Source organism: Phocoena phocoena, chromosome 21 (genome assembly GCF_963924675.1).
Source record: "Phocoena phocoena chromosome 21, mPhoPho1.1, whole genome shotgun sequence".
Taxonomy (NCBI): domain Eukaryota; kingdom Metazoa; phylum Chordata; class Mammalia; order Artiodactyla; family Phocoenidae; genus Phocoena; species Phocoena phocoena.
Genome location: NC_089239.1, coordinates 7,901,458 through 7,916,883, shown reverse-complemented (window position 1 = coordinate 7,916,883; position 15,426 = coordinate 7,901,458). Strand labels below are relative to the sequence as shown.

Here is a 15,426-nt window from a genome sequence, read left to right as displayed (position 1 = left end):
GACCTGAGAATCAGTCTTTTAGAGCTGGAAGAAACCTTACTGGTTCTCTAGTTCAGTCCCTTCACGGGCCATGCAGATGAGCTCCGAAAGAGGTTCAGTAATTTTGTCCAAAGTCACATAGCCAGCTGGAGGCACCTTCCAAGTCAATCCCAGACATGTTGATGATTAGCCTCTTGCTTTTTCTCTACGTCACGCAGGTCTTCCCACCTTCAGTCTAAAAGTTCAGCCTGTATCTGACTGCTTCGTTGGGTATAAGGATACCCCCTCATGACCATTTCTATTTTTTTAAATTTTATTGGGATGTCTTTGACATACAACATTGTATGAGTTTAAGGTGTACAACATGATTTGATACATTTATATTGCAATACGATTGCCATTGTAGCATTAGCTAACACCTCTATCACCAGCATAATTATCATTTCTTCTAGTGTTGCGAACAAAACCGTTCCTTGAGTACTCTGTTCCTTAATGGATTGTAGGGAGCTTAAAATTTGCTCATTCTGGCATAGTGATGAAGAAGTGAAACTTTCCCCCTTTGCTCAAGCTGAACTCGCTAGCTCACCAACGACCCTTACCACTTAAAGCAGGAAGAGAAAAGTTATTTCGAGCATTCATGATAACTTAATCGCTTCTGGTTTGAAACTTAGTCTCTTCCAGGTATGTTAAGATTGTTTGGGTAAAATCCCAGTGTTTCAGCATTTAAACTTAATTCAGAATTTGAGTTTCCTATCAGGGCTCTCCTTCTCTCTAAGGTTCTTCTCCTCTCTTCTCCCCATTAGTATTCTATCTAAATGCAGGAGAAAACTTGCCTAACCGCATGGTATTCTCGTAGTGGACAGCCAAGCATCCTTTCATGAGAGTCCTCCTTACTGGTTCCTGAGGTCTGTAAGTGTCAACTTCTGTGACCTCTGCATTGGCAACCAGTGACTCTGTTCCTCCTGGATTTAGGTCACCTACTGTCGTTTGTTACTGAAATCCATCGTCCCTGCCATTGCCTCTGGTCTTTTTTTTTTTCAGATAGGATTTTCTTTTTTAAAAAAATTTATTTTTTGTTGAAGTATAGTTGATTTACAATGTTGTGTTAGGTTCAGGTGTACGGCAGAGTGATTTAGTTATATATATATATGTGTACATACACGTACATATTTTTTTTCAGATTATTTTCCCATATAGATTATTACAGAATATTGAGTATAGTTCCCTGTGCTATATAGTAGGTCCTCGTTTATCAATTTTATATATAGTTGTGTGTATATGTTACTCCCAAATTCCTAATTTGTCTCTCCCCCCTACCTTTCCCCTTTGGTAACCATAAGTTTGTTTTCTATGTCTCTGAGTCTGTTTCTGTTTTGTAAATAAGTTCATTTGTATCATTTCTTTAGATTCCACATATAAGTGATATCATAAGATATTTGTCTTTCTCTGTCTGACTTACTTCACTTAGTACCACAATCTCTAGGTCCATCCATGTTGCTACAAATGGCATTATTTTGGGGTTTTTTATGGCTGAGTAATATTCCACTGTATATATGTACCACATCTTCTTGACCCAGTCATCTGTCAATAGACATTTACATTGCTTCCATGTCTTGGCTATTGTAAATAATGCTGCAGTGAACATTGGGGTGCAGGTATCTGTCTGAATTATGGTTTTCTCTGGATACATGCCCAGGATTGGGATTGCTGGATCCTATGGTAACTATGTTTCCATACTGGTCTGCATAGTTGCTACACCAATTTACATTCCCACCAGCAGTGCAAGAGGGTTCCCTTTTCTCCACACCCTCTCCAGCATTTATTATTTGTAGACTTTTTGATGATGGCCATTCTGACCGGTGTGAGGTGGCACCTCATTGTAGTTTTTAGCCTCTGGTCTTGAGGTCTACAAAGTCCCCTTTTCCTTTACTCCTAGTCTTTTTATTCCATATGTTATTTTGGTCTCTCTGCTCTGTGGGATTTGTCAGTCTCCCCACGTTCGTAGGTGTGCATGTCAGGATGTGGGAACCGAAGTGGTGCCCTCAGGCCATCTTCTGCTTAAACACACACATGCCGCCATCTGCTCTTCTCTAGTCGTCTTGCACTGTTACTAAATACTCCTCTAAGTGCGCCCGCCAGGATCCATATGAAGAGGGTTTTCCTATGGATTTTCTCCCCTTACACACCATAAAATTATCCTGTGTTCCTTGTCTCACCACCTCTCACCTTCCTGAGACACCAGGTGTGTGTGTTGGTTGGGAGGGACTAAGTGTTTTCTCAGGGGTCCGGCTCTGTCATTTTTGGGTGATAGCTTTATCGAGATATACTTCAAATACTATGAAGTAAATACCAAATCCTTTTAAAGGGTCCAGCAAGTCAGTGGGTTTTAGTATATCAGCAGATTTACGCAACCATCACCACAATCGATCTTAGGACATTTCCATACCCAGCAGCAGTCATCCCCCGTCCTCCTCTTCCTGCACCCCTGGCAACCACTAGCCTACTTTCTGCCTCTACAGATTTGCCTCTTCCGGCCACGTCATAAAGAGGGGGTGATTCAGTACGTGGCCTTTTGTATCTGGCTCCTTTCACATAGCCATGTTGTAGCGTGTATCAGTACCTCACTTCTTTCCATGGGTGAATAATGTTCCATTGTGTGGATACACTTCATTTTGTTTACTCATTCATCTGTCAGTGGACACTTGGATTGTCTCCAACTTTTGGGTATTGTGGATAATGTTGCTATGAATATTGGCACAGAGATATCTGTTTGAGTTCCTCTTTTAATTTTTGTGTATACATCTAGAAGTAGAATTGCTATATCAAATATTAAGTCTATGTCTAATTTTTTGAGGAGCCACCATACTGTTTTACATAGCAGCTGCATCGTTTTACATTCCTACCAGCAGCGCACAAGAACAAGGGTTCCCATTTCTCCACCTGCTAACCAACACTTATTATTTTCCTTTTTTTAAAAAAAATAATAGCTGTTCTAATGAGTGTAAAGTGGCATCTTATTGTGATTTTTAACTTAATTTCCCTAATGGCTACAGATGTTGAGCATCTTTTAATAAGGATCTTATTAGCCATTTGTCTATTCAAATCCTCTGCCCATTTTTAAGTTGGGCTATTGTCTCTCTATTATTAAGTTGCGTTAGGTGTTTAAATATCCTAGATACATGTCCCTTATCAGATATGTGATTTGCAAATATTTCCTCCCATCCTGTGGTTTGGCTTTTCATTTTCTTCAAATAATTTGAAGCACAAACTTTTCGTTGTAGCACCTCTGGACACCAGGGGTGGTATTGTCGTTCCTTGTTGGATTAGTGGGTTAGTGGCTTGGCTGGACTATTTCACTGAACTCTATTTCCCCTGCAGTGTGAAGCCTCTGGTGTTGCCCATCAGAGAGTATAGCCTTGGGATGCACATAGTCACCCTGGGATGACAGTGGTTTTAACTGGGCTCTGCTTAATTGTCTCCTTTCCTGACTCTCTGTTAAGCTCTCTGCCTGTTGGTATCACACCCAGCTCTTAGGCTGCGCTCATTGGCTGCCAGAGACTCTGTTATTTTTGACAATACCCTGAGGCAGATATTGCTTTACAATATTATCCAATTAAATTTGAGCCCCTTTGCAGGAGTAGTTTCTGAGGCTAGTCTGAGGTTTGTTCTGACCCTGAGAGAGCACTTATTAGCTGTCTCTTTCCTGGTTCACTATGGTAAATCCTCGCCCATGGTTTACCTTGTTGTTCTCATGGAGCTACCAGCATCCACTTAATGATTTGCCACCAAAATCACCATTGTTTTCAAGAACATCCTTGGGCTTGAGCTTCTCCACACTCTACTCCAAGTCAAGCCAACTCCCTTGGGAAGAACATCAGAGCTCTCTATGGTAGTGGCCTGCCTCTCCCTCTGGGCAGAACCTCTGAGCCACTGCCCAGGAGCTGTGGGGTACAAACGGTCATCTACCTCTCTGGAATTGACATATCTGCTTTTTGAGCAGGTCTCTGGGCAGTGGCGCTAGCTTCTGGACTTGGTTTGCCTCTCCGACTGTAAAACCTCGGCCTTGGGCGCGAGCTGGGATGAGTCTATTCAGTGATCCATGGTTTTCACCCTGTGATGCTGGGGCAGGGCCTCTGCCCCATGAGTGAGGGCTGCGTGGAGGAAGGGAGCCTCCATCCTCTTGGTTGTACTCACCTGGAACTTAGCCTCTGCACCATGGGGCTGGGAGAATGAGAAATGCCAGTGCCCTGCCTCTCCCCGAGACACACCGTAGCCCTCGCCTGGAAGCTGGAGGGAAGGGTAGCTCTGTGTTTCCCGGCACACGTACCCAGAATGGAGCTTCTGTCACACTTAGTTGGGGTTGGAGGAAAGGAAGCCGTTTGTGGCTCAAGTGCCTGTGGCTCTTCCTAAGGTTTGGTATAATTTTTGAATAAATTGTCCACATTTGCTACATGCCTGTAGGACAATTTCTAGAGATTTTAATTGGGCTTGTATGTGTGTGTGTTTCAGTTTTCACTAGTTACTGTTGTTTCATGGACGAGCAGGCCCATGGAACTTTTCATGCTTCCATCCCACATTCCGAACTAAAGGCTCTATCTTAACCATATCTATTTTCTCTGACTCTTTAAATTTTTTTGTGAAAATCTAAGACAGTTTTAGGCATAGAAAGAAACTATTCCTATGCCATTTGCTGAAATCCTATTACCTAGAGGGCTTGCAACGGAACGCTTGACTCTGAAGAATACTGTTAATTAAATGGGCTTCAAGAGCCTATTTGGGATTCAGAAGTTAAACATTGACTCTTGCATTCCATAACAATATGAATCATTCTTTTTCTGTAATTTATTTATTTTTGGCTGTGTTGGGTCTTTGTTGCTGCGTGTGGGCTTTCTCTAGTTGCGGTGAGCGGGGGCTACTCTTCATGGCGATGTGCGGGCTTCTCATTGCGGTGGCTTCTCTTGTTGCGGAGCACGGGCTCTAGGCATGCGGGCTCAGTAGTTGTGGCTTGCGGGCTCAGTAGTTGTGGCGCACGGGCTTAGTTGCTCTGCGGCCTGTGGAATCTTCCCGGACCAGGGCTCAAACCTGTGTCCCCTGCCTTGGCAGACGGATTCGCAACCACTGCGTCACCAGGGAGGCCCAATATGAATCATTCTTGAGGCAATGGGTGAGGCTGACTAAATGGAGAAATGTCCCATTAAAGAGATGTGAATAAGAAAGAAAAAAATAATACATTAAGAGTATCGTCTCATTACACATCTTTATCCCATATAAAAACTCAGCATTGTTTCATGCAGTAGACATATCCCTGTAAACACAGTGTACAAATCAAACTTTTGCACATAAGTTATACACTCATATGCATGCACTGCTGTCAGTCATTTTGCAAAACAAAAACTTTTATAAATTGAATAATCACTTAGCTGACTTTTAAGTGTGTTCTTGTTATAAATATTTTAAAGCAGGAAGTTAGTTGGTGTAGTATAAAGATGGAAAGATTTTTGTTTAAAGAAAAGAGCTCTGCATTCATATTTGTAGATACGCCAAATTTCACCCACTTCTATAACAGGTAATTTATAGTATCTAGGGAATCAGTAAGACTTTCAATTTATAATCTGGCATTTGATCTTCCCCGGAACCTTTCATTCTTCTCATAATAGAATCATTTTTTTTTCTTCTTGCTCCATACTGATCCTCCATCACAGCTTCTACTACATCCAGGAGAACTCTAATTAATCTGGTACCAAGATTCTTAAATAGCAGGCCATGAGTGAGCCAGCTGTTCTTACTTCACTCTGCCAGACGATGGCAGCAGAGTACCATGAAACACTCAGGGTCTGGTAGCCAGGGGAGTGGACTTGCGTGTGAATTTGAACCTGGAGAGTTAGTTCTAGCCAAAAATGTGCCAAAGAGGACATCGTCGTAGAAGGGGACTACTTGGCCTTATAGATTTAAAAGTCACGATAATGTCTTGGAAATTCTCCCAGAGAATTAACTTTCCAAAAGGACTAAGGAACTTACCAATAGATGACAGAATAGAAAATTTACTGACTTAGAGTGAGTTCAGATTTCAGGTTGAATATTTTACATTTCAGAGTCAGATGAAATGTATCCCCGGTCCACTCCCTTTAAAGAATTATCTCTTCGTCGAGTTAATTAAGCTTGCTCAGCCCCACCAACTTCTTCCACCTCCTGTTCTCAATGAGAAGTCAGAAGACTTGAATTCTGACGGCGGCAGTGCCACTGATTGGATGCGGTTTAGGGAAGACACATCACCTTCTGGGATCTCAGTGTCATCCTTCTGAAATTCAGCAGTCCTCATCACCGCTATGGCTCTTTTCAGTTCTGATGTTCTATGATTTATAATCCCTCTTCTTTGGTCACTTCCATTTTTTTTTTTTCTGAATAGAACCATACCAGAGGTTCTCCCCTTAAGTTCATAATCTAACATTTTAGAGAGGCAGCAGGGTGCAGTGGTTCAAAACGTTGGATTCTGCATTGCTCACTTACTTCTTAGCTGTGTGATCTTAGGCAAACTATTTAAGCTCTCAGAGTGTTTCAGATTTCTGTAAAATGTTGGTGATAATATTACATATCTCAGGGGGTTAAATGAGACTATTAGTACATAAAGAGTATACAGGTTGAGTCTATTCATATAGAAAGCATTAAGAACAGTTCCTGGCAAATAGTAAGTACTACATATACGGTAATTATCATAGAACCCGTGGGAACACAGACTCAAAAAAGAATCTCGTTATTTTTCTCATCAGTGAAATTCAGTTGAAATAAGAATTGGCGGAGAAGTCCTGGTAGATTTTACTTATTTGAACCCATTCCCAATGTGTTTTGGATCCAGAGCATGAAGACCATGCATGGTAGGGCCAGCCTTAAGAGCAGGGGGAATCATATGTGATTAGATAAGTTACTGGGCAGAAACTTTCCCAGCTCCAACTAAACAGCTCGCTGCCTGCCATTTCAGCACTGAATTCTCTAACGCCTGAGATTTTAGAGCAGTGGTCCTCAACCAGTGCAGGGAGAAGCACACACCGGTCTCTGTACGTGATGGTGTGGAGAGTGGGCAGCGGGAGAGTGGCCTTAGGAAAGCTGTGTCCAAATTCCCCTAATCCTCACCCCCTGAGAAAGGCTTTAGGTTCCTCCTTAAAATGTTAATGTTTGTGATGGAGTCACGTGTAAATGAGAGGGGAATTAGGAAGAGGAAATTGGAAAGAGGGCGTGAAAAGGGGTCGGGGATGGGCAGAAATGATAAGAAATAGTTTGAATAGGAGGTCTAAACTTGAATTTACTCTACTTCATAGTTTTCTTTAGGTTTTGACTTGGGTCATTTTTTTTATCAACATCTCAGACTAAGTGACCTCTTTAAGAAGGGAGTCAGCCCAGCCAGTGTTCCCTAGGGATGAGCATTCCAAACCTGGAAGGTTGAGCTCTAACCGCCGCAGCGAATCTACCAGCTCATCTCTCTAGCTTGGCTCTCCTCCTGCACCAATGGCTATAGGTAGGAGAGAGAGCAGAGGTGTTCCTAAATGCCTCTTCTTCTCTAAAGCAGGGCCAGGGACCACATGTCCACCCAATTCCAGCACAAAGGAAAACAACCCGGTAATAGTCCACAAAGACCATCCACCAGTATCTTGCACTCCTGTATTCACGACAGTTGCCATTGTTCTTGTAGTCAGTCCCACCGTTGGCTGTGGGGCTTCATTTTCTCGAGTCCTTGGTGTCCATCTCCACTTTGGCCGTGGCCCTCTTTATTTCTCATCCCAATGATTAAAATAGCGTCCTGGCAGGTTTCCCCGCATCTAGCCTCTCTTCAGGCCAATCCATGCCATCTTTCATGGCTCTAAGAATTTTCTTGAAGTTCTGATCATGAACAGATATATAAATAAAAAAATAAATAGATGGATGAATGTTATCCCCACTTTCACAAGACGAAAGCATTGGCTTGATCTCTTGTCCTGCTGCTGCTTCAGCTCCTGAGAGCAGTGTTTCTTATCCAGAATACGTGGTATCACTTCTTAGGTGTGTCACAATGACTGGTGGATACTACATTTTGCAACAGGTTAGCTATTTAGTAAACTGGAGCAGATTCAGGATCAGCCAAATAAGGCAGGAATTGTTTTCACTCATTTGGGCTATGATCATATTTCCTGAGGGAGATCGAGAGGAGTAGAATTAGTGCTCTCCATGTGGAAATCATATACGAGGCATGTCTTAATATGCAATCCTGTCACGTGTGCCAGGAAAGGAAAATGGTTGCCTATAGCTGTCAAGGAAATCACTTCTTGAAGAAAAGAGAAAGATAATCAAATGCTGGCCGTGCATAGGACTTATTTATTTTTTTTCAGTCACCCACAGGTCTTAGATGCCATGTCTTTTTTGATGTCTAAGGCTTTATTCGGAAGCCCTCTTTAGAATATCCATGGAGAAGAAGTCATAGTAAGCCATGGCAAGCCATTAACAGTCTGGTTAGGGCGTTAGGCAGAAATCCATTTCATTTTTCCCTTGCCTAAAATCTGAAAACGTAATTACTTGGACACTGTCAGCTGTAGCTAAATAGATTAAAATATAAGTAAATCAAATGATCAAGTGCTCTTAAGAGTGAAATCAGAGAAACTTCAGTTGCTTATCTACTGCCTTGAGAGACAGGGACTTTACTTCCTAGTTTTATTTTATTCTTTGGTTTTTCTCCCAGATGTTTGAAGCAGCAAAGAAACTGGGAGAAAGGGCAGTAAAGAAACTGGGAGAAAGGGCAGTCCGTGATTGTTGCACGTTCTTAACAGCCCTCTCTGCAACCTGGTAGAGAGGACACTTTTCAGACTTTTTTGTGAAATTCGTTAGGATTATAGAACTTAGAGTTGAAGGAAGCAGAGACCACGTGGACCAGTTCTTTTCCCTTCGGGCAGGCAGCGCACACAGCCGGAGCCCCCACCCATCCTCACAAGAGTGCGCCTTCCAGCCCCCATATCCATGGACGTACTTCCATAATCATGAAAGCGTCCAACATTATGCAAATCATTCATGTGTTTTCAGGAGAGATTTTATTAAGAAGAAGGACACAAGGGAAGATTCAGAGCTTTATTGAGCAAAAATTTCTCACGGTTCATACCTAGCGCTCACCTCACCCGCCTGTCCCCTCCCACCTTTTTTTAATACCTGGCAAATGTTGGCTGGAGAGTGAGGTTCTGAGAAGACAGAGACTTCCCGAAAGTTCCATTGTTCCCAAGCCAGTTTAGGCATGTTGCGTTTTACATTCCGCAGCTCAGTTTCTATCACGAGTACTAAGCCGACTAGCTTTTAAAGACTGACAGTTGGTAACACGCTACTCCTCCCTTAGATTTTTCTTCAGAAGTTCCCTTCCCAAGCCATTCCCCCCAGGGCAAAAGGTAACCACAGAATAAGGAAACATCAATCAAGCTGAAAACCCCATCAAAATTCCATATGTAAGTGAAGGCTTCTGAGGATTACAGACAGGGAGCAATCTTCTTCCATACTTGCCTCTCGGTACACCTGTATGATGCCATTACTGCTGATTTAAACCGACAAATCACATATGCAGAGGATGTCCCTCTTCTTCCAAAAGTATGTTTTGACTCAGTTGATTTTCTGCAGATTAAAATGGCTTAGAAAGAGTTACATCAAAAGAAGAGGGATACCAAGAGGTTTTTGTGGCTCTTTACGTCTGCCATTGTCCAAAACCTGGTTCAGTGTGGGTTCAAAGGCTTGTTCCAGAGGAACTCCCCATTCCGAGTAGTCTAAGTACAGAGAGATTCTTAAATTCACGCGGGAGGAAAGGTCCTGTCTCTTTTCTCCACTCAGGTGGGCAAGGAAGAGGAGTGGCAGTGATGCCTCCTCTTTGGCTCCGTCCGTCTCCTTGATAACTTCTTCCCAGGCAGTCTTCCCATCTCTGATCCCCTGGCAGTCAGGTTCAGGCAAGCAGATCATGCAGGGTTTTTGAATAGTGAAAGAAAAGCATTTGACTTCCAAAGCATCCTTTAGAATGTTACTTTTCATCACAGTACCGAGTGCCAATTCTTACTGAGCAAGGATGGCTTCCTAGCCAAGTGCGTTTAAAGGATTCCTAGGTTAAACATCTGTTCTGGAATAAAAATGGCGTGATGGAGTATCAACATGTGGGCGCAGGAGGCTCAGGTGTCAGTTTGTTTCCATCTCAGAGCAGCTTCGTGTTGCTCATTTAATGTTGCTCCACATTCTTGCATTTTATCCTCGACCATCACCCTTTGAGGTCCCAGTCTTCTCCCTGTTTTGCAGATGAGAAGATTATCTGCTTTTGTGTTATTTCCAGATGTGGAAATTCACAAGTGTTTTGAGACATATCCCAGGTAAGATCAAGATTCTTCAAAGGTTAAAATAAATAATAAAGGAAGCCTTGAAGGAAAAATGACGTAGAAAGAAGCAGTATCCAAGGAGAATGAATTGCAGGCTGACCGGTGTCTGCAGAAGCGAGTAGGGGCCTTGTATAGTGATCTTTCCTTAGTGTCCTGTAGCGGCTGTAGACTCTGCTGGCAGCCGAAAGGCTCCCCAAATGCTATACTTCTGGATGAGATGGGAAGAATGATGGATGAGAAAGATGCAGAATGGATAAGAAAGTACTCAGTAGGTACTTCTTTTAAGCATACCATATGGTATTAACGTCCTCACAATCATTTTCACCCACTCTCTTAACTCTGTAGAAGGAAATTAAAGAGTTTTCTACAAACCATCCTCTTAGAACTAGTCTCTAGCTGAGGATTCTCAGCCTCTCCCTAGTCAAGGGGCTAGAGCTCTCTCAGCCAATAGGAACAGTCCAGAAATCCCTTATGAACGGGTATTATGCCAGCTCACCAAGATGGCTGTGACATTGCAGGGACAACAGTCACGGTGATGAGAAACAACGGAAGGGAACACTCTGGTCCAAAAACACAGGACTCCTGCCCAGCGACATATATGAGCATGGCTGGCAACTTGAGCTTGACCACCAGGTAAGAGATGCAGAGAACCCTGGTCCTCTATGTTTTTTTTTTTTTCTAAGAATCACTGGGCAATAAAAATTTGACTTAAACAGGAATATTTGCTTTATCAGCTCCTATACTGACTAATGCAGTTGTTCCTCACCAACATGAATTCATCCCAACTTCTCCCAATATGACCGAACCAAGCAAATATACCTCCCACAACATTGCTGAAATAATTTATACTTATGACAGCCAGAGGTTATGCACCCAGTTTTCTTTCAGATCACCCTCCAGGCCCTCAGGAAATATGGGTGAGGGTTTTTTCTATTATTAATCCATGCCTTATTTCCAACAAATTGTTGATGAGATTGCTTTCGGTTTTTAAATCTGCAGAATAGGGCCAACAAATTCCTCCTCCCCTACTCTCTTTATCCTGCATCTCTCTACTCCAAGATAACCCCGATTAAGCAGAATGTGGGGTTGGAGGTGAAGAGTGTGATCTATTTATTGAATAATTTTTAAATAGAGGGTTGATCTAAAACTTCTGTCACCCCAAATTTTATTGTGAATAACTCTGTCATGTGTTGGCAGCATTTCAATTTAGTAGCTATAAAATACCAGGAAAATCCTTCATGATTGAGAATTGTGATCGGCTATGGGTAAGTATTGTATCGTCTTCTCTGGCATGACACAATGTTCCATGCAAGCGCTGGCCCTCCCTAAGCTGTGCCATCTTGGGCAGCTTGCTTTACTTCTAGGTGTCTCAGTTTTTTTGTTTTTTTGGTTTTTTTTTTGCGGTACGCGGGGCCTCTCACTGTTGTGGCCTCTCCCGTTGTTGAGCACAGGCTCCGGACGCGCAGGCTCAGCGGCCATGGCTCACGGGCCCAGCCGCTCCGCGGCATGTGAGATCTTCCCGGACCGGGGCACGAACCCGCGTCCCCTGCATCGGCAGGCCGACTCTCAAACACTGTGCCACCAGGGAAGCCCTAGGTGTCTCCGTTTTGATATCTTAAATGAGTATAATGGTAATGAATACTCTGTAGGTCTTTGTAAGGACTGAATGAGATGAGGTATTTAAAGCATTTTGCTTGATTCCTCACTGACAGTGAGCATTCATTAAATGTTCCTTATTATTGCAGTGATCGATTCTTGTATCTAGGAAGATGTACGAGATTGGACCAAATATGTAGTAGATGCAGAGCTCTCCAAGGATGTGGATTTTGAAATAAATTCTTGATCCTGTTTTTGCTATAATTCACCTCTTTCTTTTAATGCATGAAGAATCATGCTTCTGTTTAACTGAGGATTCTGGATAGATGGATCTGGTTAACGGAGGTTTTGCCGTACCTGTCCAACAGGTGAGGCAGGCGTCAAATATCTGAGCCACCAAAGGTGCCACCGCTTCATGTATGTGCTTTCTAAGAGGAATACAAAAATCTAGGAATTATATTTTCTGCCCTTCCCTGCCTTGCATTCCAGGATTTTATGAAATCTGAGTGAGATAATCTGTGGGAAAGGAGGGAAAGGATTAACATCTGTTGGGAGGAAAGGTTCTATGGAATTTCAGGAATTTTGCCTCACTCTTAATGACAACAGAACAGCTAGGGGTTAGCATTGAGATTTGTAGATTTTTCTTTCTTTTTAAAATGGTTGGTAAAGAGCTAAGTATTGAGTAGCTGTGTGCTAAGTAGGCACTATGCTTAGCTGCCATGTTTCCACTCCCATGCAACCTAGTTGGGTAAACAAGATGAATTCAGATAAATTAAATCAGAGGCCAAATGAGGCAGCATCCCTTCCAGTGCTGCATTGATGATTCTGACGGCAGGTCAGAGAGGAAGAGGTCAGTGGGGGCTGGGTGGATTGTTCCAGAATGTTTCCTGTAGGAAGTGGGATTTGGAGAAAGGTAAGAGAATGCGAATCTCAGTTCCTGTGGAGAATGTTACAGGGGCAACGCGTGGGGAAAACATGGCGCCTTCCATGTACCGAGTAGCCTGACTAGAGGTGTGGATGCGTGATGGAGTGAGAAATAACGTCTCAGATTTCTCAAGAATACGTTCTTGGTCGTTGGTATTGCGTATGTGTGTGAATATGTGCATGTATGTTATGTTTACGTTGATGCAAAGTTGTTGCAAAAACATGATTCCAATCTGAAAAGCGTTTTGAGACTATAAAGATAACATATGTGATAACACATAAAATGCTCCAACCATGTTTATGCTTTCATTTATTCTTTCCCTTGTCTTCTCTGTGGTAAGAGAGGATTAGCAAGTCATGGCTAATCAAAACCCACAGAAGGTCCTTAAATGCAATTTCAGCCATTGAGTTTCACTGGCGTTTCCCACCATTCTTTAACACGGCTATACAAACAAAATCATTGAACTTACTGATGTTTCCGCATTGTCTTTAATCCCTTTATTGTCTATGATAAATAAGGAAATGGCCTAAAGCAGGCATCTAAAAGGAGAATTGGTCCAGATGGCCTGGTCCATCTGCAACCTGGACCCATCAGCCCTCTCTATGGCTGGGGGATCCCTGAATATGCTTTAAAGCCCCTAGAGAAGGTCAAAGACAGTGATAGTTTCCCACCCAGATCATCTCTACAGATGATGCTTATTCACTTGTACCTCTTAATTCAAAAGCAAGACAGAGTCTCATGAGCTACAGAGCTTAAAACTAATCAAAGCCAGACTGCTGATGAGATGGTCGTATGCATGTTGACAGATCGGTGCTATTTGCGAGTGAATTTCTGTGATATTTCATCAAGGGAGTGGTCAGCTCAGTTGTTTGAAATCCAGTGTTAATGGGATATATGACAGGTAATGCTCCCACTTGGGACTACAGAATAGGGTGGGTTTTGTTTTCTGCTTTTGGGGGGGTTTTGTTGTTTTTCTTTTTGTAGGGCAAAGATATTCCAGCTAGCAAACACATGTCCTGAGTAACAATCGCAAGTGGTAAAATAGACTTGATGGCTTAATAGAGACAAGTAGGTGTTATTGGGGAAAAAATGTAATATGTGTGGTAGGCGCTATTTGTGATCCATTTTTGATGTGTTAAAATAGTATTACGTGCGCACTCCAAAACCAGCCTTCGATTATTTATAGTTTTGCTGACAAGTGGGCTTGGTGCTTTTAAAGATGTAATCTTCAGGCCACTAGTGGGTTTTCTGGTAAGTTCAGAAACTACTATCTTCTATTCTTAGTACTCGAAGCAGTACAGACAGCCCTAACTTACGTGAAAGTTATAGTCCGATATTTCACTGCATCCCTGGTATCTTTCTTTTCCCACAGAATAAGCAACAACAAGCAACGTCATATAAATAGCAGTTTGGGTCTCAGACTAGCACACAAAACTCTGTTTAATAAGTGGTGGTTATGTATTCATTGAGCAGATAGACAAATACTAGTTCTGTTCACCAGCGTTCTGCGTCCTTAAATCAAGAGGTCATGTAATACGAGAGGGGGAAGATGAATATTTCCTCTGACTTTTTTCAGGGTGATAAGCTTAGAGCTACACCTATGCAAAATGTGATGCTAAATAAAAATGCCTCTCAAGCCCTCTTGGAGCCCCTTTGCCCTCACTTCCAGTTTCTTTACTGTGCCGATCCCACTTTGGGTGAGCTTAGGAAAGTTCTGACCATTTTACTGTTGTACAGTTGTTGACTATCCTCTGTCTCTATCAAAATCCACTTCTTCAGGAAAACCGGTTTTGATTCGATATTAGAAAGAAAAGATTTAGATACAACTAATTCATGTTGTGACTGGCCAGTAACACAGCAACCGCACTAGTCATTCAGTAGTTTGAAAAGTGGGTGTTTATAAACTCAGGTGGACGTGGGTAGATCGCTAATCAGTGAAACAAGGAGAGGCAGAAATTTCCAAGTAGTGTCTGATAGATCTGGGTCAGGAGAGGAAACCAATTCTAATAGAAAGGCTTGTCTTCTTTGGGAGTATCAGCCCTTCGGTAGAAACCCTCCCTCTGGGTCTGCCTAATTCAACCCTTATGGACTCTGTTGAAGCCTAAATAAGTTTCCACACAGTTTCCCTTGCCACTTTGTCTCTGTGAAACCTGTGACTAAGATTGTATTTATAGTATCAGCTTTGTCTTCATACTCCCCCATGTCCTTTTGGAGATACCAGAGACCATGCGTAGTATTTCGTTCTCTCTTTCCTGATGTCCAGCCCAGCCTTAGCTCTTTAAAAGGCAAGTGGCCCATCAGTACCAGCCATGAGCATTGCCCCACAGCAGGCATGAGCCCTAGGTCACCACCTTCCTTAGCCTTTAGGTTTTGGTTTCCTCATCTTCAAAACAGAGATAATATTAGAACCAAAATAATTGTAATGTTATTTGTGAGGATTCAGTGAGATAAAACAGATTAAATTCTTATCTAGTAAAAATCGAGCAAGTGAAAAAGGGTTCCCTGGTTGTGGTTCTGCGCCCCCGCCCACCACCTCTGCCATCATTCCCCTGGCTCATAGATTTCCAC

General features: G+C 42.6%; 1 protein-coding gene across 1 annotated transcript in view; it reads left to right on the top strand.

The window, feature by feature from the left end:
• The window catches only part of KCNU1 (potassium calcium-activated channel subfamily U member 1), a 136,915-nt gene that overhangs the window by 57,061 nt on the left and 64,428 nt on the right, over positions 1-15,426 (top strand). Inside the window, exon 20 of the mRNA XM_065900076.1 lies at positions 10,856-10,970. Coding sequence (XP_065756148.1) covers positions 10,856-10,970 — 115 coding nt within the window. The remainder of the gene's footprint in view (positions 1-10,855; positions 10,971-15,426) is intronic.